The sequence below is a fragment of the Stomoxys calcitrans genome, chromosome 5 (genome assembly GCF_963082655.1).
Source record: "Stomoxys calcitrans chromosome 5, idStoCalc2.1, whole genome shotgun sequence".
NCBI classification, from domain to species: domain Eukaryota; kingdom Metazoa; phylum Arthropoda; class Insecta; order Diptera; family Muscidae; genus Stomoxys; species Stomoxys calcitrans.
Window position 1 is genome coordinate 40,338,824 of NC_081556.1, and position 24,073 is coordinate 40,362,896.

Genomic DNA, 24,073 nt, shown 5'->3' on the forward strand with positions numbered 1-24,073 from the left:
AAATGAAATTTTGAGAAAATTTCCTATAGAAATGAAATTTTGAGAAAATTTCCTATAGAAATGAAATTTTAACAGAATTTCCTATAGAAATGAAATTTTGACAAAATTTCCTTTAGAATTAAAATTTTGACAAAATTTCCTATAAAAATGAAATTTTGACAAAATTTCCCATAGAAATGGAATTTTGACAAAATTTCCTATAAAAACAAAATTTGGACTAAATTTCCTATAGAAATAAAAAATTTGGCAAAATTTCCTATGGAAATTACAATTTAAAAAAATTTCCCATAAAAATAAAATTTTGACAAAATTTCCTTTAAAATTTAAATATTTGCTATAAAAATCAACTTTTGGCAAAATTTCCTTACGTTAGGTTAAAAAGAGGGTGCAGATATTAATCCACCCTATGCCACTATGGACATACACTTAAGCCAGTAATCGGCGTGTTGTGCGCTCTTAGTACAACAAAAAGTAGCTTCGAAAAAGAAAATCTAAGTTATGAATTCCGTTCATGATTTTGTAAGTCCTCAATTGGTTTCCATGCCACTCCCCTAAGTTGGTTTATGTCTGGTATAGTGTCCCCACCTAAGTGTCGGTATCTATTAGACGCGAAAGCCGGACAATGACAAAGGAAATGCTCCAACGTCTCATCATCTTCCCCGCATGCCCTTCACATGCTATCGCTTGCGGCACCGATTTTACATAAGTGAGCTCGTAGTCCTATGTGTCCCGTCATAATACCAATAGCTATACTGACCTTCTTTTCGCTTCCTTGCAGTAATAGCCTCGTCTTCTCACGATCTGGGTCCCCCCCAGCGGATTTTTGCCGTCCTACCGACCGTTTCGCTGTTCCACTAAGTTTATTAACACCAGTCCACTGGCCTTCACCGCCAAATCGTCTACCTTTTCATTCCCCCCTACTGTGTAATGGCCCGGCACCCAAACTATGCGGATTTGTCAATCCTCAGAGAAAGCGTTAATCTCCTTCTTACTTTCCAAAACTGTTTGTGATCTTATCCTCTTGGTTGTTATTGTCCTTATGGCCTTTTTACTGTCCGTAAAGATGTTCACACTCGACGTCCTCGCGTTAGCACCACACCACCTCACGCATTCCATGATCGCCCTGATCTCCGCCTGAAGGACCGTATTATGGTTAGGCAGTCTAAAACAGATCTCAGTCCCTGGGTTCTCAATGTAGACCCCAGACTCACTCTGTTCTCTAGCTTTGATCCATCCGTGCAACATGATCTTCCAGATGACAATACTAGGGTTCCGTCAGTCCAAGACTGTGCAGCTGGCAGCAGTGCCTCGCACTCGACCTCAATTATCGTCTCAGGTATTCGATCGAAAACCTCTTCCCTTCCTTCCAGGTTTCCTATCGTTGCCTCGATTATATCGCGATGGTATGAGATGCTCCCATTTTCCCATCGCCTTAAGTCTCATAGCCGCAGTGGCTGCTCCACACTTAATCTCTATGTCATTGGGTCGGATATCTAGAATAGTCTCCAGTGCCCTAGTGGGCGTAGTCTTCATCGCTCCGCTTATGCCAAGACAACATGTTCTCCGAACCAGTTGTATGGTCCTTATGTTGTACTGTTTCTCTATACCAGTCCACCAAACTACTGTGGCGTAAGTAAGTAGTGGTCACTCTCCTGTAGAGCCAGTGGACTATCCTCGTAGTCAGGCCCCAGTTGGGGCATACGGCCCGTCTACATAGTGCCCAACATCTGTGAGCCTTCTCAGTACGCTCCTGAATGTGACACTTTTAAGTTGCCCATCCAAGATCACTCCTAAGTATTTGTCCTTGTTAGATATCGAAATCGTTTTGTTGAGGAAACGTGGTGGGTCAAATTGGCCCATCTTCGTCTTCCTCGTGAACAGGCATATGTCTGTCTTCTCTGGGTTAACTTGAGACCCCTGGGTCCAGCCCAGTCATGAACCATATGCAAGACCCTTTTGGCCCTTCTGCATACCTGGATCGGATCCTTACCCCAAAGACATCGTCTGCATCCGTAATAGGTTACTTATGGTGGTCACCCAAAATAGTGGTGATAAAATGTCCCGCTGTGGCGTGCCCTGTGCCACTTTCTCCCATTTATATATGTCATGGGACACGCATTTTATCCACCTTTTCTTTAGAATATGGTTTATCCAGTCTCTAAGGACCCAGTCCACCCGGTACTGATCTAAGAATTGGATCAATGAGTTGGTCCGCACATTATTAAACGCCCCCTCGATCTTAATGCAAATCGCCAAAGTAAACGTTTTGCCATCGAAGGATTCTTCTATTTTATGCACAACCTCGTGCAGTCAGACTCCATCGACCTTCCCTTGACATATGCATGCTGTTTGAATTTCAGCCGTTCGCTGAATGTCCTACTCTTTGTCATGGTATCCATAATACGTTCCAAGGTCTTGAGTAGAAATGTCGTAAGGCTTATAGGTCTGTAGGCCTTTGGTGTCGTATATCTTGCCTTGCCGGGCTTGGGTATGAACATCACCCTTGTCTCTTGTCAGGCTTTCGGAGTATATGCTTAGGCACGGTATGGATATTCAGGCCAGATAGGGCGCCAGATAGTCCGTCTCCTTCTGTGGTAACGCCGGAAATATTCCATCAGGTCCGGGTGACTGAAGTGGTTTGAAGCTCCTCAAGGCTTCCTTGACCATAAATTCCGCTATGATAAGCCTTCGATCAACCTCATTAATTCAAGATTCCGGTGTCTCCATGAGTCCCGTCGTATCCTGTGGAAAATGCGTTTTCATCAAAAACCTCAACATGAAAACGTATTTACCACAGAATACGACGCGACTCCCGGAGACACCGGAGTCTTGGAATAATGAGCTTCATCGAAGGCTTAACGGAATTTATGGTCGAGGAAGCCTTGAGAAGCTACAAACAAATAAAGTCACCCGAGCCTGGCGTAATATTTCCGGCGTTCCTACAGAAGGAGGCGGACTATCTGGCGCCCCATTTGGTCAATATATTCACAGCGTGCTTAAGACTTCCATATACTCCGAAAGCCCGTCAGGAGGCAAGGGTGGTATTTATACCCAATTAGTGAGTAGGTGGAAGCATGGCTTATCATAACGAAATTTATGATCGAAGAAGCCTTGAGAAGCTTTAAAGCATTTAGGTCACCCGGACCTGGTGGAATTTTTCCGACGTTCTTACAGAATGAGGCTGACTATCTGGCACCCCATCCGGTTTGTATATTCACAGCGTGCCTAAGCCTTGCATATACTCCGAAAGCCTGGCAGGAGGTAAGGGTGGTATTTGAACTCAAGCCCAGCTAGGCAAGTTATTCGACTCAAAAGGCCTACAGACCTATAAGCCTTACGACCTCTCTACTCAAAACCATGGAATCCTTCGATGCCAAGAAGTTCATTTTAGCGGTTTGCATTGCCATCGAGGGGTCGTTGAACAATGTGCCTTAGACTTGCATGTACTCCGAAAGCCTGGCAGGGGACAAGGCATGTAATTTTTTAGTGGCAAAACAGTCTGATGAGACCTCTGGTAAGGCCGAAATCGCGGTCACTGTAGACTGCCCAATGCATTTTGCACACCACATTTTGCCTTGACTTTCTAAAGAGTTTTTGTTGTCTTGTCTTGGAAACGAAAACAAATCCCCTAACTAAATGAAATATTGAAAAATTTTCCTTGTGAGGGAAATTTTGACTTTTTGAAGTTTTGACAAATTTTTCTTCTAAGGGAAATTTTTAAAAATTTTCCCTGAGAAGGAAATTTTGACAAAATTTCCATTTAGCAAAAAAATATCGACAAAATTCCCTTTTGAGATGGTTTTTTCGACAAAATTTTCTAAGAATATAATAATGCTTATCTTGTTTTGCATTTCAGCTAAGGCCATCTCATTCAGTTTTCATTCCAATGCCAATTTCTCTTCAATATTGGTTAGTATTTATAGATTAGCTTGGAATCATCATTAACTAAAAAACACTTTCCATTTTTTCGAGATTGAAAATTACTTCATAGCCGTAATGACCCACTAACATGGCCAGCGGTGTAGGTGGCCTTTGCGCTCATATTAAAGCTTGGCATTATTTTTATGAGGCGCTAACAAATTCATTCAACGCTTCAAATATGTATTCATATATCTTAACGCCGGCTTTAAAATACCTCCGGTCGTTGGAGCGGCTTTCAAAGCAAAACAAAACAAAATGGACTGCAAAAAAACGTGTTTACAATAAATACCACGAAAAACATGTTTTCAGACACCAATGGGCATAACTTAAAGTGAAGAGAAAGAAAAAAATTCACGTGATAACATTTGAAATATTATCGCGTTGATTGGAAATCAATCTTTAATGAAAACTAAAGCCGGCACCATAAATTTGCTGTTTGATGTGCCCCCCTCTGAGAGGAAGTGCTACAAAAAAGTGGAGAAAAAAAATGCACACAAAAAGATGAATGAGTGCTGTGAACTGAAGTTGAAAGTGAAGTTAAAGCCAAGTCTTATGTTCACACCACATCGCAAAGAATTCAGTTGGGCTAGAGAAGTGAAAGAAGAAAGTTCGAAATATAGAAGAAAAGTGATTGGTGGAAAAAAATCGTATCTGAAAAAGTTTCCATGTGTGCTTTATAGAGGAAATTGAGTTTAAAAAGTTTTGAAAACAAAAGCAAGGATAAAGGATCAAATATGTTTTTTCTAATGAAACATGAAGTTTTGTTTTATTTGGCGGCCTGGCTGCTCTTCTTACCTAACGTGTGCTGTCTCTTTGACCAATGCAATCATAAAGTCCACATGAAATCCGGTGAAAAGCTTTTCATCAATTCCCCCTATTATCCTGGCGAATATCCTATTGGAACTTCATGTCGTTATGTGGTTATTGCCCCAGAGGATCATACTTTGAAATTTAAATGCAATCTCAAATTGAATACGGTGAGCAGAAAGCAATGAAAATAGGTTATAGAGCGATTTTAACCATACTTAGCATGGCTGTTGGAAGTCGTAACCAAACACTACCCTCAAATTTTCAGCCCAATCGAATAACAATAGCGGCTTGTAGGGGGTCAAGAAGTCAAGTCGAAGGACCACTATATATGGGAGCTATATCCAAATCTGAACTTATATGAAAATTTTGCAAATTTTGCCCATGAACGTTTCACTACGGAACAGGGGCTAACTTCTCACATATCAATGAGTGCAGTCCGATTCAGGGCCTCCTTTTTATAGCCGAGTCCGAACGGCGTGCCGCAGTGCGACACCTTTTTGGAGAGAAGTTTTACATGGCATAGTACCTCACAAATGTTGCCAGCATTAGGAGGGGAAAACCTCCGCTGAAAATTGTTTTCTTTTCTGATGGTCTCGCCAGGATTCGAACCCAGGCGTTAAGCGTCATAGGCGGATATGCTAACCTTTGCGCTACGGTGACCTCCATGAACCGTTTGCAATACCCAATGACTTACATACATCAGTAAGAAGTGTCTGTGTTAACTTTAGGCATTCGACAGCTGTCGTGATTTCGACAGACGGTCAGACGGATGAACATACAATGCTAGATCAACATAGAATGTCGAGACGATCGACGGGTATAGTCATTTGGTTCCACAGGAGCGTTATTAGACAAATACTAACTTACGCCTCAGTAGTTTGGTGGACTGCGAAGGAGGAAAAGTGCAACTGAAGCTGAATGCAACAGGTTCAGAGAACATCTTGTTTTGGCATAGGAGGAGCGATAAAGACCACGCCCACTGGGCACTGGGGACTATTTTAGATATCCAACCCATAGACGTACAGATTAGGTTTGGAGCAGCCACTGCAGCTAAGAGACTTAAGGCGATGAGAGAATGGATAGAGGATGGGGGCAGGTCATACCATCGAGATATAATCGAGGCACAATGGGAAACCTGCAATGAACGGAAGAGGTTTCTGATCGAATACCTGAGATGAAACTTGAGTTCGAATGTAAGGCACTGCTGCCAGCGGCACAGACTTGGACTGACGGTATTGCCATTTCGAAGATCTTGTTACACGTACGGATCCAAGCTGGAGGACAGAGTGGGCCTACATTGCGAACCCAAGGACTGAGATCTGTTTTGGACTGTCTGACCATAATACGGTCCTGCAGGTGGATATCCAGGTGATCACGAAATGCATGAGGTGGTGTGGAGCTAACACGAGGACGGCGAGTGTGAACATCTTTACGGATAGTAAAATGGCCATGGGGGCACTAACAACCAGGGCGGTAAGATCACGAATAGTCTTCTTTGAGGATGGCACAATTCTGTGCAGTTTGCCTGAACCGCCTTCATTATCTTTCGGTGTCGGTGAAGTGTAACCGGTGCATGAAGTTAGTGCATTTACGATCTTGCTTTGTCCTTATATAACTTATAACTACGGGAGTATAGTGGCACTGAGTATGTTGCAAGGTGCTGCTTCTGCGCCCTCGTCATTGGATTATGTGACCTTTCCGGCCTCCGTACGGCAATATGCGCAACAGTAGCACCGCAACCCTGAATGTGCCGGGAAGTGTATCATTCTTGCAATCGAATTGCTACAGCCTCCGAGGCAAGATTGACGAGACTGTGGATTTTATGAGTCGCAAGAACATATTAGTTGCAGCTTTCCAGAAGACAAAGCTGACCAACATCTGCAGTCACGGATACAATGTGCTACGGATCCTTTCGCTAAAAGAGTGGAGGATGGGAATTGGCTTTCGTTATACACCATTTCGTGCAGTATAGACCCATCTCGTCAGCGCATGGCACTAGTGACCCCTGCATGTATGTAGGATAGCAGTCAAATCCGGTACTGCCGAAAGAGAGTGAGCTATGCAACGTGTTGGTGGTTGTGTCCAGGGCTGCGGAGTCTATCCCTCGGCTCCGAATCTGGGTCAGAGTCTAAGTCGAAGTCGGTGTATTAAGCCGGAGTCGGAGAGCGGTTCGGAGTCGGGACAACCGTTCTCAACTCCGAATCAAACTCCGACTCCGTCTGCACCGACTTCGAATCCGGCGACAAAAAACTGGTCGACTCCGCAGTCCTGGTTGTGTCCCAATTAATGGCCAAGTTTACAGGTCCGACATTACTGGCCTAATGTGAATGAGCATGCCCCCACTAGAATGACGAGGAGTTGTAACAGCTCGCCAGACCCCTCGACTGTCGCCGAGATGACTGAACAGTTCAAAATTTACCTGGTGCCGGGCCGCAGAGACATCCTAGGGAATTGTAAAGCGGACTAGCTTGCGGGACTAGGAACTACCTTACACATTCCAGGGAAACTATAATTTGTGGGTATGCCTCTAGCGAAAAATAAGTTAAGTTTTCATGATCAGGCCCGAAGAACAACGAATGTTTGGTGGTCATAAAGAGGAACTGTGAGCATTTCAAAACTATGTGGCCTAATCTAAACTTTAAAAGGTCTACAGCTTTGCTGTCACTGGCTAGAACAGACGTCTCAGTTCGTCATGACAGGTCTCTGTCTTATCGGAAAACATGCTGACAGACTGAAGGTTGCCAGTAAACGACGTTTGCAGAAGCTGTGAGGACATCGAAGAAGAAGAGACTATAGAACACCTTCTGCGTGTGTGTTCCGCAGTGGCTGTTAGAAGGAGTTCCACTTAGGAGAATCTGTCTGATTAAGCGGATGCGAAAATTCCCAAGTTGTTGGGCTTTTTGAAACGATTTGGATGGTTTAACGGTAGGAACTAGATTACAATGGACGAAAACGTCCAAGTGAGTCAGAGGGCAGACTGCTCGCCAGACATTTTCATTGCATACCCTGATCGCCTGAGTGACGTGTCCTGGCAAGCCTTCATTTCTTTGGGATCAGATTACCTTTCCATAGTTCTCATCATTGACCGACCAACTAACTTTATAACCTCTGAGCGTCGGGCTTTTATCGGCTTCAGAGAGTACACCAATCACCGCTTCAGTGAACTGACACCCCTGTCAAATGGAAAGAGAAATATTGCCGAGAGGAAATTCCAAGACTTTATTAACGCAGCAGCCGCTCGCTTTATAGCAGCCGGTCAAAAATCTCAAGTGCCGCCCAATTTCCCGGCGCAGTGGTACTAGCAGAAGAGTGCGATTCATTGCACGGACCCCAAAATCACCGAGCTGAATCTGGAAATAAACAGAGTAGTCAACGAAGATAAACGGAATCACTTGGAGCAATGTAGCTTAGGTACCGGATTAGGCAAACTGTGTTTTACCATTAACTCACTCTTGAACCCTGATAGACGGAATGACAGAACCTCAGTCACTTTTTGCGACGTTACTGTGACTGATCCGAAAATATGCGACAGGTTGTTCAACCGTCAATTTATTGAGCATCTTGAGAATGACAGCGCTAGGATGAGAGCCATTCATCGTATTCGTGGTCTACGAGCCGATGGATAGCCATTACAATTTACTGTAGACGAAGTTACGAATATCATCCGTGGTGCCAAGTCTTCCAAGGCGTTGGGCCTTGACGGAATCTCTACATTGATGCCGAAGAAACTGGATCTACCCGGAGTCGACTACCTTACAACTGTCCTCAACCTGCCTACGAACACTCTTATAGTAACTGATTTCTGAAAGATGGAGAGAGTGGGGGCATCGTACAGGCCGATCTCCGTTCTCTCACCAGTAGCCAAGACGCTTGGGAAACTACTCCTCCTGAGAATAGTTGGAGAATTTCCATTCACCGAGCATCAGCATGGATTTCGAAGTCTGCACACATTTGCATTGGCTTTAATCAGCCCAGGCCATATGATAGGACGGTCCTCGTGGCACTGGACCTACCGAAGGCATTCGACCCACGGCTGACCATGCCAAACACGTCCTTCCAGCCAGGCCTGAAACACTGGGTCGCGAATTATCGGTGTGGTCTCCAGTCATTTATGGAAGTTAGGGATAAGAAATCGAAACACCTTAGGGTGAAACAGGGAGATCCCCAAGGCGGGCTGATATCTCCGGCATTGTTTACCCTCAACCTATCCTCCATTCTATCTCCTCATACGATTGTACGATCATGGCATCATAGCATCTGTGTGGTCGCCAGTCATTTATGGAAGTTAGGGATAAGAAATTGAAACACCTTAGGGTGAAACAGGGAGATCCCCAAGGCCGAGTGACATTTCAGGCATTGTTTAACCTCAACCTATCCTTCATTCCATCTCCTCATACAATTGTACGATCATGGCATCAATCATACTCCCACTCATTGGTGACATCTGCATCTACATCTAAAACCATTTGAATAACAATAAAATTAGCAAAATTTTGCCGATAACAATGAAATTTTTATACCTGCCACCATAGCATAGGGGGTATAGTTTTTCCGACTCTACAAGGTGTATATATTTCGGATCGTGGTAAAAATCTAAGACGATTTAACGATGTCTGTGTGTCTGTCCGTCAGCCCGCCTGTCCGTCCGCCTGTCCGTCCATCTGTCTGTTTCCGTCCGTCTCTCCGCCCGTCCGTCTGTCCGTCCGTCCGTCTGTCTGTCCGTCCGTCCGTCCGTCCGTCCGTCCGTCTGTCCGTCCGTCCGTCCGTCTGTCCGTCCGTCCGTCTGTCCGTCCGTCTGTCCGTCCGTCCGTCCGTCCGTCTGTCCGTCCGTCCGTCCGTCTGTCCGTCCGTCCGTCCGTCTGTCCGTCTGTCCGTCTGTCCGTCCGTCCGTCTGTCCGTCCATCCGTGTGTCTGTCTGTCCGTCTGTCTGTCCGTCTGTCTGTCCGTCTGTCTGTCCGTCTGTCTGTCCGTCCGTCTGTCCGTTCGTCTGTCCGTTCGTCTGTCCGCCCGACCGTCCGTCTGTCCGTCCGTCTGTCCATCCGTCCGTCTGTCCATCCGTCCGTCTGTCCATCCGACCGTCTGTCCGTCTGTCCGCCCGTCCGTCTGTCCATCCATCCGTCTTTCCGTCCGTTCGCCTGTTCGTCCGTTCGTCTGTTGTTATCACTCTACAGTCTTCAAAAATTGAGATATTGAGCCAAAATTTGGCACAGATACTTATTTTCGATGCACGCTAGTTAAGTTCTGGAATCTGTCACAATGCCGCCCTTCGAACTACGACGGACTGTCTCCTCAGCTCTCAAGTGGATCACCTCCATCAGGCGACAAAGATCCTGCTCGTGGGAAGACATAACTAAGTGCTGCCTTCTGGGCTGTTATTGCAGGGATCATCCAAATCATCATTTTGTGGATTGGTATCCACCGCCCAGAAGCCTTAAGGAGGATCTACATGATCTAGAGCGTGAGGTTCAGCGCTACAAGAGAGAACCCCTAGATCAAGCGGCATATCAAGCAGGTCTAGACAACATTCATGCAGACACGGTAGCATATTCGGTCAATAGCTTGCTTTTGAATGTTGTCCTCGGAGAACGGCCGCCAATGGGTGTCGGTACCTTAAGAAATTGAACTCCTCCGGCTAACCAGAGAAGTTTTGCCTCAATTACGATCCGGCAGTTGCAGCCGCCTTATCTCCTACTCCTACAGAGGATTGATGCCAATGTGCAGGACGAGACACACATCACGCTTTTAACCGCCCAGCCAGACCCACTCGTCTCAGACCCAGATTCCTCTGAATGCACACCACCTAAGTCGTAGGATAGTCAACAGAATCAAGCAGACGAAGCAGATTAATACACCTATGGTGGTGGCCATAACTAGAAAACAAATTGGAAGATATATTTCTAAGCGTGCCTTATTGAAATGTGATGGTTATGAGGCGCGATTGCTTTCCCTTCCTGGAGTAGGCTTAAACTGTACTCCAAAGTAAATGCATACCCTTTTAAAGGGCATGTCTCTATAAATTCTTACTTGAGTTTGTTTTACAAGACAGAGTGTTGGACAGGTTTAGATTACAAGAGAGAGTATACACTTATGTGGTGGATTGGGCTGAAGCCCTAAGGCTGTTGTGTAATCAACAAACTCTATGGGAACTACACCTTCAGTTCCTAGCCACCTATCTGTTTATCTATTAGTCTGCCCTTCTTTCAATACATCCATCTGAAACTTCTGTCTGTATGTCTGGCTGCAAGGTGTATGGTTCACATAGTCCCATAAACCATTTAGGGCCTTTCATCCATAAAACAAAGACATTTTCCAAAACTTGGCCCTTTTTAAAAAAACCCTTTTGATGCATTAGATTTTATCCCCTGCTATAATGCTTTAATCAAATATTAAAAACAACTTCCGCTTCCTTTACAGCTGCCCCATGCCACAAAATGTCTCAATGAAGTGTTTTACTTCAATCGTGATGGCAGTGAGGTACTAACCGGCTCCGAGTACTTTTGTGGCTATGGTTTGGTGGAGAGAACAAGTTTTCTCAATCGTGCAGTTTTTTCATACATTTCAACGCCTTCCAACAAAAGGGCTGTGGCAGATGTCCTTGAAGAAACAGCAAAGGACGAAGATACAACAGAAGAAATAACAACGACAACAAGCACCAGCACCAGCACCAGTACTACCACAACAACTACTACTACCCCAGCCCCCTACCTTGCAACACTGCCCTCTGTGTTGATGACTTCCGCCTCAATTCCTTCGAACGTGGATAAGAATGTTAGCAACTCGTTTGCTTATGTGTTGGCCTTGTTGTCCAACAATCTCGACATGCATGACTTTACAATGGTCTCGCAATCAAGTGGCGGTGATGTCTTCACTTACACTCCTTCGGCGGCAGAACCAACAAGTGGTGGTCTCAATACCAACGACAGATTGCCGGCCAGCACGTGGCGTAATGGCTCAATTGGCATTTCTAAGATTTCCTCAAAACGTGTGGCCAAAGTTATTGTTGGCCAAGATTATACAACGACAACAAGCAGCAGCAGCACCACCACCACCACGCCTAGGCCTTATGTACGCGCCACTCAAGGTGGGGGTTCCTTTTCGTGCTTGGTCGAGGTAGTTGAACCTCCTTGTGATTGCGGCTGGGGTTCGACAACAAAAATTGCCGGCGCCTCTGGTGTGGCCGGTATCAGTGAATTTCCTTCTATGGCCGGTGTTATATCGAAAAAAACTCAAAGGATTTTTTGTGGTGCCGCCATAAGTGAGTAAAAGCAGAAGTTTTTGTTTTGCTATTTTCGCTTTCGTTTCAAATCGCATGGAATCTATGACGATGATGATGATTGAAAGCTAGCGAAAGGTGTTTGAAAGAATAGAAGGAATTTCGGCTTACATGTATTTCATTTCATTCTTCTTTCCTTTACACTTTCTTTTGGTGCGAGTTTAGTTCATCGGCGCTATTTGCTATCGGCTGCCCATTGTTATGACACTGCGGACACCGACAAGGCGGAATTGTTGCAGGCAGTTGTGGGAGAACATGATACATCAACAGGTGAGAGGGAAAATATAAAGAAAATTGAAAATCATGCCAAATGTTCAATGGAAATGCAATTTTGAAAAAAATCCCATAGAAATGAAATTTTAGGAAATTTTCCCATAAAAAATTGCAACAGAAAAGAAATATCAAGTAAAATACTGCAAAGTTCGGCCGGGCCGAATCTTATAGACCCTCCACCATGGATCGCATTTGTCAAGTTCTTAGAAACGCTTTTTTAATATATATATGAGCTACAAGTTATAGACCGATATGAACCGTACTTGTCATGACTGTTAGAAGTCATAGAAAAATACCACCTCCAAAATTTCAGGCAAATTGAGTAAAAATTGCGCCCTCTAGTGGCTCAGAGTGTCCATTAGGAGATAGGTTTATATGGCCACTATATCAGGTTATCAACCGATTTAGATTATACTTGGCACAGTTGCTAGAAGTCATTCTTCAATGATATGTGTAAAATTTCAATCAAATTGGATAAGAATTGCGCCCCCTAGAAGCTCCAGAAGTCTAATCGGGAGATAAGTTTATATGGCGGCTATATCAGGTTATGAACTGATTTAGACCATACTTGGCACAGACGTTTGAAGTCATTCTTCAATGATATGTGCAAAATTGCAACCAAATTGGATAAGAATTGCGCCTTCTAGTGGCTGAAGAAGTCAAGATCCCGGATCGGTTTATATGGCAGCTATATTAGATTAAGCACCGATTTCAACCATACTAAGCACAGTTGTTGAAATTTATAACAGAACCCCTCATGCCAAATTTCAGACAAATCGAATGAAAATTGCGCCCTCTAGTGGCTCAAGAAGTCAAGATACAAGGTCGATTTATATGGCAGCTATATCGGGATATGAACTGATTTAGACCATACTTGGCACAGTAGTTGAAAGTCATTCTTCAATGATATGTGCAAAATTGCAACCAAATCGGATAAAAATTGCGCCCTCTAGAGGCAGAAGAAGACAAGATCCATGATCGGTTTATATGACAGCTATATTGAGGTATGTACCGATTTCAACCATATTATGCGCAGTTATTGAAAGTTATAACAGAACCTCTCATGCCAAATTGCAGACAAATCGGATAAGAATTGCGCCCTCTAGAGGCTCGAGAAATCAAGATCCAAGTTCGATTTATATGGCAGCTATATCAGGTTATGAACCGACAGTTGCACAGTTGTTGAAAGTTAAAACAGAACCTCTCATGCCAAATTGCAACCAAATCGGATAAAAATTGCGCCCTCTAGAGGCTCAAGAAGCCAAGATCCCAGGTCGATTTATATGACAGCTATATCAGGTTATGAACCGATTTGGACTATACTTAGCTCAGTTGTTTACGATAATACCAAAACACTAAGTGCAAAATTTCAGCCAAACCAAATAAGAATTGCGCCCTCTAGAGGCTCAAGAAGTCAAGATCCATGATTGGTTTATATGACAGCTAAATCAAAACATGGCCCGATTTGGCCCATTTACAATCCCAACCGACCTACACTGATAAGAAGTATTTGTGCAAAATTTCAAGCGCTTAGCTTTACTCCTTCGGAAGTTAGAGTGCTTTCGACGGACAGGCGGACGGATGGACATGGCTAAATCGACTTAAACCGTCACCAATATACTTTATAAGACCCCATAAAGACGCATAAATCGAGGTGTTCCAAACGGAATGACGAAATAAATACATTAGGAAAATTGGAGTAAGAATTTTCAAAAACGTCGGATCTCGAAGATGAGTGCAACGGTTAACGAAAAATTTTGTATGCCGACTTATGATAACCCAGAAACACAAAATTGGTATCAAACTTTGGGGCCAAATAACCAAATAACGCCCCACCCAAAATCCCTTCCAAACGAACATGTTTGCCGATTGTGACAATATGGGTATCAAATGAAAGGTATTTAAGAGTAGAGCACAACTTGATTTAAAAATTTGGAAACAAGTGCAAGTAGGGTCGCCCCATCTCCAAAAAAAACATCCCAAAAATAACACATTTATCGATTGGGGCAATGTGGGTATCAAATGAAAGGTAATTGGAAGTAGAGTACGAATCTGATATTAGGATTTGGTCCACGGTATCTAAGGGACCTCTCCATTCCCAAAACCCCCAAAACGGGCATGTATGACCAAAATCACAAAATGGGTATGAAATAAAAGGTCTTAGAGAGTAGACTATGAATCTGGTATACAATCTTAGAACAAAGAGTCTGAGGACCACCCATCCATCCGACCCCAAAACCCCCTAAAATAGGTTCATTGGACGATCATGACAATATGGGACTCAAATTAAAGGTATTCGGAAGTACTTTATGAATATGGTCGCGAAGGAGGAATAGGCTTTTTAATTTGTTGATGTAGGGGGGAGCGGACTCTCCCCCTTACCCCTAAAGTACTACCCAAAAATAAAAGTGTACCGATCGGATAATTTCGATATCGGAAGGGCGCTCCCTCCCCCTTATCCCAAAAACACCACCCAAAATCAAAATTGGACCAATCGGAACAACATGTGTATAAAATAAAAGGTAGAGCAGATTACGAATATGGTATTAAAATTTGAGTCTAAGTACCCAGCGGGCCGTCCCAACTCCAAAACTCCCCGAAACAAACATATTGGACATTCATGTTAATATGGGACTCAAATGAAAGGTATTCGAGAGTAGATAACGAATATGGTAACAAAATTAAGTCCATGTAATGGGTGGTTACCCCACACCAAAAAATCCGCCAAATGACCATGGCTATATGGGACTCAAATGGAAGCAATTTGGGAGTAGATTAGGAAAATTACATTAAAATTTAGGATAGGTCTACACAATATGGGACTCAAAAGAAAGGTATTTGAGAGTAAAAAAGGAATACAGTTTTGTGGCCAAGTGTTTGTGAGTAAGGCCTAAAACACTCCCCAAACTGAATTTATTTCCCGAAAATATCAATATGGGGCCCGAATGAAAGGATTTTGGAAGTAAAGAACGAATTTGATGCCTATTTGTAGGGCAAAATGGCGGAGTGCCAGCCTCAAAACGCTCTCCAAACCGAACATATTTCTCGGCCATGGCAATTTTGGGTATAAATTAAAGGTATTTGGGAGTAGAGCACGAATTTGACATCCATGGTTGGGAGAAATGTTTGATTTTACAAAAACCTACTCTTTATCTTGGTACCATGGTCTCAGAACGCATTGTGGAACTGCGAACTGCTTAATAGAAACAGCATGCCTATGTCAAGGGTTGGTAGGTGAAAATTGTCCTCCACGAGGTTGTGCATAAAATAGAAGAATCCCTTGATGTCAAGACGTACACAGTGGCTGTATGCATTGACACCGAGGGGCCTTTTAACAATGTGCGGACCGAAACACTGATCCAATCCTTAGATCAGTACCGGGTGGATTAACCATATGCTAAGGAACAGATGGATAAATTGTGGATCCCATGAAATGAATATAAGGGAGAAAGCGGCACAGAAGACGCCACAAGGGGGAATTTTATCGCCATCCCTTTTGGTGACCACCATGAATGACCCATTATAAAAGCTGAGTGAGGAGGGATTTGAACCTGTCCGCTACGCAGACGATGTTTTAACACTTCTAAGGAGTAAGGATCCGAACTAGCTATGCAGAAGGGCCGAAAGGGTCATATATATGGCACATGACTGGGCCTCAATGTTAACCCAGAGAAGACCGAAATCTGCCTGTTCACGAGGAAGATAAAGGTGGGCCAATTTGATGCACCACGTTTCCTCATTAGAAATATTTCGATATCGGACAAGGTCAAATACTTAGGAGTGACCTCGGACAGGATATGCATTGGAAGTGTCATATTCAGGAGCGAACCGAAAAAGCTCACAGATGGGCACTGTGCAGACGGGAAATGGAGCCTGAATCCGAAGATAGCCCACTGGCTCTACATTAGCGTGATTTGACCAATTCTTAGTTACGCCTCGGTAGTTTGGTGGACTGCGATGGAAAAAAGTGCAACGTTAGGATAATACAACAGGTTCATAGAACATGTTGTCTTAGCATAGGCGGAGCGATGAAGACCATGCCCACCCGGGCACTGGAGACTATTCTAGATATGCGACCCATAGAAATACAGATTAAGCATTGCGGCGATGGGAGAATGCATAGAGGATAGGAGCAGGTCATTCTATCGCGGTATGATCGAGACGACGATAGGAAGCCTGGAAGGAATGGAAGAGGTTTCCGATCGGATACCTGAGACGACATTTAAGGTCGAGGGCGAGGCACTGCTGCCAGCGGCACAGTCTTGGATTGATTGTCATCTGGAATATCATGTTAAACGGATGGATCAATGCTAGAGAACAGAGTGGGCCTGGAGTCTACACTGAGAAGCCAGGACTGAGAATTGGTCAGGCAGTCTAAAACAGGACTGTATTATGTACAGTCCTGCGGGCGGAGATCTGGGCGATCGCGGAATGCGTGAGGTGGTGTGAAGCGCTCCCGAGGACGTCGAGTGTGAAAATGTTAACGGACAGTAAACTGGCCATAAGGCAATAACAACCAGGACGGTAAGATCACGAACAGTGTTGGAGTGTAAAAAAGAGATTAAGGCCTTCTCTGAGAATGGCGCGATCCGCATTGTTTGGGTGCAGATGATTTGGCTGTGAAGGCCAGCCAAATCATCTGCAGGGCGTCCACGCCCTTAACTCGGTTCGACGCAGTCCGAGTTAAGGGCGTGGACGACGAACGCACATGTAATACTGTGGAACAACGAAACGGCCGGCAGAACGGCGAAAATCCTATCGGTGCTGCAGGTGATAGCATGTGTAGGACATATGGGGAAGATGATGAGACGTTGGAGCATTTTCTATGTCATTGCTCGGCTTTCACTGCTAACAGACACCGGTACTTAGGTGGGGACACGATATCAGACATGAACCAACTTAAGGGAGAGTGGTATGGAAATCAATTAAGGAGTTTGTAAGTAGCGCGGAGTTTCTAACTTAAAATTTTCTTTTTCGAGATTATGGATGAACCAAGTTTGTTGACGGCAGTCCTCTGGCTTTCACTGCCAAATCGTCTGCAACCAAACGACGCGCGTCGTGCCATTTTCAGAGAAGGCGTTTTAGTATTTAAAGCGCACAACAAGCCCATAACTGGCTTAGGTGTATGCCCATAGTGGTATGGGGCGGATTAATATCCGCACCTTCTTTTCAACCCAACCTTACCAAACGAAGCGAAATTCTGACAAAGTTTTCCACACAAATTAATTTTTAATAGAATTTTTGGTGAATTTTTTATAATTCTAAAATCTGTATGAATTTAATGTCAACCTTTTATCTCATTTCAGTTCTCGAATCAATTTACACCCGCTACTATGATGTATCGCGAATCATAATACATGAATCATTCCGTTCCACTGCAACCAGAGTTCATAATGATATTGCCTTACTAAAGATGCGTCATAGCATTGAATGGAATCGTAGCGTGGGTCCAGCATGTCTACCGTTTTTGCCTGTCATTGGACCCGAAGGTAGCCGTAAATCACCTTTACCTGGTCAACAGGTACAGACAGCTGGCTGGGGCACCACCTCCTTTGGTGGGGAACAGTCCTCGGTTCTGTTGAAGACAACACTGGATGTTATATCTCGCGAGAGATGTCAAAATTTGATACACTATCTGCCATCAGGAGCCTTTTGCACCTACACACCGGGTAGAGATACTTGTCAGTACGACTCCGGAGGAGCCCTATATGCTCGCGGTGAACGTTTGTTCGCTGTGGGAATTGTGAGTTATGGCTTCGCCTGTGCCACAGATCAACCTTCGGTGAATACGAGGGTGGCATCACATTTAAAGTGGATTAGAAGTAAGACTTCGGATGCAAAATTTTGTATAAAATAAAGATATTTGGAAAAATTTTAAAGCAGGTAATTTGATATAATAAAAATATTTACAATTTTTAATCAAAGTTTTATACAACGAGAAATTTTGCCAAAAAAAATCTATTGTAAAATTTGTCAAAAATGCATTGCTTTGTGAAATTTTTGTCAAAAATTCAATTCTATGGGAAATTTTGTCAACATTTTCTTTCTAAGGGAAATTTGGTCAAAATTTCTTTTCTAAGTGAGATTTGGTTAACATTTCTTTTGTAAGGGAAGTTTGGTCAAGATTTCTCTTCGAAGGGAAATTTTGTCAAAACTGTTTTTCTTTAAGAAATTGTGTCCATTTTAAGGCAAATATTATCGAAATTTTGTAAAAATTTAAATTTCTAGGGAAATTTTTTCAAATTCAATTTCTATAGAGAAATTTTATTTCCATGGGAAATTTTGTTGATATTTCTATGGTAAATTTTGTCTAACTTTGATTTCCACGGGAGATTTTGTCGAGTTTTTCTTTCCATGGGAAATTTATGTCAAAATTTCATACCGATGATAAGTTTGTCAAAATTTCATTTCCAAGGGAAACATTGTCAAAATTTATTTTCGAGGGGAAATTTTTGAAAAAATTTCATTCAATGAAAAATTTTTGTCAAAATTTTATTTCTAAGGGAAATGTTTTTAAAATTTAATTTTTATGGACAATTTTGTCAAAATTTCGATTATTTGGAAAATTTGCCAACATTTCGTTCCTATGGGGAATTTGTCAAATTTCATTTCTATAGAAAAAATTTCTTAGGAATTTACATTTCCGTGGGAAACATTTTTAAAATTTCAATTCTATGGGAAATTTTGTCATAATTACATCGACAAGGCCAATTTTTCCCCAATTTAACTCCATAGGAAATTTTTTCAAAAATTCATTTCTTTTGGCAATTTTTATATACTTATACTAATATAGTCATTCCGTTTGGAACACCTCGAATTGATCATCTAAAACCCCATAAAGTATGCATATTCTTGATCGTCTCTGCGTTCTGAGTCAAACTAGCCATGTCCGTCCGTCCGTCTGTCCAAATCACGATAGCGGTCGAACGGGTAAAGCTAGCCGCATGAAATTTTACACAGATACTTAATATTGATGTAGGTCTTCGGGGATTGCAAATGGGTCTTATGGGTTCAGATTAAGATATAGCTCCCATACGGTGTATAACCTGATATAGCTCCCGTGTAAACCTATCTCCTGATTTAACTTCTTGAGCCCTAACAAGCCGCAAATTTTGTCCGAGTTGGCTAAAATTGAGGATGTAATATTTTGTTACGACTTTCAACAACTGTGTCAAGTTTGGTCCGAATCGGTGTAAAACCTGATATAGCTTCCATGTAAACCGATCTCCCAATTTGACTTCTGAATGGGAAATGTTGTCAAGATTTCATTTCCATCCGTAAATTTATCAAAATTGGTTTCCAGCCTAAAAGTTGGTTAGGTTAGGTTAGGTTAGGTTGAAAAGAGGCTATTAATCCGTTCCATGCCACTATGGACATACATCTAAGCCAGTAATCGGCTTGTTGTGCGCTCTAAAAACTGAAAAGTAAACTCAAAAACAAAACCTTAGCTAGGAGTTCCTGACAAAATCCTTAATTGTTGTCCATGCCACGCCGCTAATTTCGTTCATGTCTGGTATTGTGTCTCCACCTAAGTGCCGGTATCTGTTAGCCGCGAAAGCCGCGCAATGACATAACAAATGCTCCAACGTCTCATCATATTCCCCTCATGCCCTTCACGCTCGCAATCGTATGTGTCCCTTTATGATACCAAAAGCTATACTGAAGGAGGTCAGTATAGCTTTTCCTTTCCTTTCAGTAATAGCCTCGTCTTCTCACGATCTGGATTTCCTCTTAGGATTTTCATCGTCCTACCGACCGTTTCGCGGTTATATGCGCATTCGTCTCCCACGCCCTTAACTCGGACTGCGTCAACCCGAAAGGCTTCGGGTTCACCAAGTCTATTGACGGCAGTTCTCTGGCCTTCCCTGCCATATCGTCTGATGTCGCATTCCCCGTGACTCCGCTATAGCCCCGCCCCGGGATAGCAGTGAGGTCCGACCTATGTGGTATTAATTGCTGTCACGACAAGCCTAGCTACGAGCTACCGGGCGGGTCCACAGGTTTCGGACAGTAAAATGCTCCATACGGAGTAGCTGCAACGGCAGTCGCGGACAATCAGCGGTATCGAACGGAGAGTCTCAGTGAGACATGGGTTGGCACCGGCACTTGCACAAATACTGAGTGCCTATGATCCTCGATGTGACAAGGCGAGTTATTGGCGCCTTTAAATAACCAATGGCCACCCTGTTCCCGCGGCGATCGGTGCTTTGGAACGGAACGAGCTTGCTCACATATAGGAGCTTGACGAGGATCGCCACCTCCACATGAAAATGGAAAATGATGCTGATTGTGCCATTCTCAGAGAACGCGTACATCTTCCTACATTCCAAGGCTGTTTGCGATCTTACCGTCCTGGTTGTTATTGCCCTTAAGGCCTGTTTACGGTCCGTAAAGATGTTCATACTCAACGTTCTTGCATTAGCACCACACCACCTCACGCATTCCGTGATCGCCCGGATCTCCGTCTATAGAACCGTATTATGGTCAAAAATGCAAATTTTGCCCATTAACATTCCACTAAGGAACACAGGCAAACTTCTCACATATCAATGCGTACAGTCCGATTTAAGTTTTAAGCTCAATGATAATGGCCTCCTATTTATAACTGAGTCCGAACGGCGTGCCGCAGTGCGATACCTCTTTGGAGAGAAGTTTTTACATGGCAAAGTACCTCACAAATGTTGCCAGCATTAGGAGGGGAAAACCAACGCTGAAATTTTTTTTTGATGGTCCCGCCAGGATTCGAACCCAGGCGTTCAGCGTCATAGGAGGAAATGCTAACCTCTGCGCTACGGTGGCCCCCGATGGTCAGGCAGTCTAAAACAGATCTCAGTCCCTGGGTTCTCAATGTAGACCGCAGGTCCACTCTGTCCTTTAGCCTTGATCCATCCGTGTAGCATGATCTTCCAGATGGCAATACTAGGGTTCCGTCAATCCAAGACTGTGCCGCTGGCAGTACCTCGACTTCACGTGTCGTCTCAGGTATATAATCGGAAACCTCATCCTATCCTTCCAGGTTTCCTATCGTCGCCTCGATTATATCGCGATTTTACGATTTGCTCCTTTCCTCAATCCATTCTCCCATCGCCTTAAGCCTCATAGCCGCAGTGGCTGCCTTCACACTTAATCTGTATGTCTATGGGTAGGAGACTGCATTGAATATTCATTCATAATTTTCCTATAAATTATGGGACATTTTTTATTATATATGACATTTTTGAATATCATCCACACACGCATTTGACATTTCTTTGGATTGTCATAGTATATCTGTTACATCCCATATGTGTATTTTCTTGAGCATACTTACAGGCTGCTTGATGCAGAAATTTTAATTTGCTACTCTCTACTAAGGTGTTAACCCTTTAACACTTTACACCCTATTGAGTTTTCGAAGAAACCCCCTTGCAACAAGCGTATTGAATCGATGGCAAACAGCAATGCAATTAATTTGAATTTGTCATCTAATTAACACCTAAAAGTATGCTTCACTCTGTGCTTCCAATCAAATCAAATCAAATTCTAAATGCCCATCATGGCACATCTTGCCAATTAGGAATCGAACATCACAGCCATTCAGCCATGGCCCACCATCAAAAGCTGTATTTGAATATGTTGTTTAAGAGGGGAAGCAAATGAAAAAAAAAAATACAAATAAATAGAAAAATAGAAAAAAGATAACGGAAATACATTTGGGAACACATACACCTACACTCATGCTATGCTGAGTGAATAACTCAAATGTCAATATTCATCAATGGCTTTCAAGTCGTTGGTTGTTGGCATTCTATGTTTTCCCTTTATATTGCGCCTTTTGGATATGCTATACTTTTTGTGGGTGCATTTTGTTTAGAGCCAATTTTCTCAAAAAAAAAGAAATTCTAAATAATTAAACGTTAGCTTAACATGTTCGCCATATGCATGCCATCTAAATCATGAATGGTGGTGGTGGGTGGTGGGGGTTGGGTAGAACTCTCCCACACACCCCCATCATATATTCTTTCTCGCAAAAGAAGCATACATGCAATTGTTCATATATAAAAACTGCATAAGAGCATTCATCGTTGCGCTTGTTGTCGTCCTCATCATCTACATGGTGGAGCATATGCTCATGGTCGTTGAATTGATAAATGTTGGGTAGCAAAGAAGAGTGATGAGGTGGGTTTGGGGGGGAAATGCAAAAGCAAGAAGACCTATTGCAAGTATTGTTCATGCATGCATGCAATGCTTAGGGAGAAATCAACCTCCTAGAAGTATGCATTGTATTTCAATGGTTTCTATGTAATTTCTTTTTAAACAAATTTCTATAGCATACATTTTAGGCTGATTGCATGCAATATGCAATAGAGAGTGCACAAAATGTTGTAAAAAAAATATTCCCCAACAAAATAGCGCAGGCCAACGTTGTATTTTTATTTAGGCTCTCCCATCAGCATCATCAGGATTGTCGTCATCAGTATGTTGCCTTAAAATCAGCAGCACCATCATCGTTCTCGTTCTAGTTCTCAATCTAACCCTACCGTCGTCGTTGTAGTTCCAGTGTGTGTACGTGTGTGTTGGAGGGGTTTTGCTCTGTAAGTGTATGGGTGAGTGTGAATTTTCTATGATTTGCATCTAACCAACCAATAGGCGGCAATGCTACAGAGAAAATTGTCTGCTAGAAAATTGCAATTTTGGGTGCATGCACTTTTTCGCCATATTGAGTCTTGCTCACTCTGGCATTAATGCGCCCATTCCCCTTTTGGAAATCCTTTCAAATCGCAACGCAAAGCACGAACCTGACTCCACTGCTGGTCGGTCGGGCTGCCTAGCAAACTATCCATAAAAAAGGAAACCGAAAGACTTTTAATTTGCATTTAGGAAAAATAAAACAACGCTGCTATTGAATTAATGACTGGCCATCAGAGAATATGCAACTAGAAACGCGCTAAACGTGCATACATATTGGAATATCCTTTGAAATGGAATTCCTATTCTTTGAATGGACTTGCTGCATTTCTAAGGGTAATTTGTATTGGAGAGGGCGTATAATTCTTGGGCTATGGGAAAAAAGTTAAAATTTTTTTCGGCATAAACTTTTGTAGGAGGGTTTTAGGGTCTGTAGACTGACGAAAAACCAAAGGCTTTTGTATGAGACAACATTTGATGTTAAATGTGAATAATGGCTGTTATTTGTTCCTAAGAGCTAAGAATGATTTGATACCACAAAAAATTCGTAGTATTTGTAAAAATGAACAAATTTTATTGAAAAACAAGTAAAAAGGCCTTAAGTTCGGCCGACTAGAACTACGGAGACCCACCACCTCTGATATATATTAACCATGTTTTAACCATAGCAGCTATATTGATATATGGACAACACTAGGAAAGGACGTTTTCAGAGAAATCGTTTAATAAATGTGCCTTATTTGGGCTCAAAACGGTCAGTATGATAGGAGGTGTATGGGTGAAAGGCCGCCTATTGAACGATCGGTCTATATGGGGGCTACATCCAAAAATATTACCATCTGAGTCAAATTCGACCTGAACGCTGAAAAGTCTAACACACCCCACTGTGCCCTCACAATGTGCTTACATTATGCCGGGCCGGCTATGGTCCTAGATCTAGGTTCAGAAACCTGGGTATGTTACTGTGGGAATTTTTTGTCCCTTGACCATGATTTCTGGCGGTTCTGGGATCTTACTATGAACAATAGCGCTGATGCATTTGTGGGCACGATTATCAGGTTACGACCAATGCTGCCGTCCTTGGTAGGTTCCTACCAAAATTTGAAAGGTTTTTATTCTTTTGGTCGG

The 24,073-nt window shown here is 43.0% G+C and overlaps 1 protein-coding gene across 1 annotated transcript in view; it reads left to right on the forward strand.

The window, feature by feature from the left end:
* Window positions 1-4,323: 4,323 nt before the first annotated feature.
* Window positions 4,324-24,073, forward strand: part of LOC106080909 (serine proteinase stubble) — a 36,376-nt gene continuing 16,626 nt past the window's right edge. Inside the window, exons 1-5 of the mRNA XM_059369734.1 lie at window positions 4,324-4,548; window positions 4,602-4,898; window positions 11,146-11,986; window positions 12,170-12,274; window positions 17,584-18,160. Of these exons, the coding sequence (XP_059225717.1) occupies window positions 4,324-4,548; window positions 4,602-4,898; window positions 11,146-11,986; window positions 12,170-12,274; window positions 17,584-18,134 (2,019 nt within the window). The 3' untranslated portion in view covers window positions 18,135-18,160. The remainder of the gene's footprint in view (window positions 4,549-4,601; window positions 4,899-11,145; window positions 11,987-12,169; window positions 12,275-17,583; window positions 18,161-24,073) is intronic.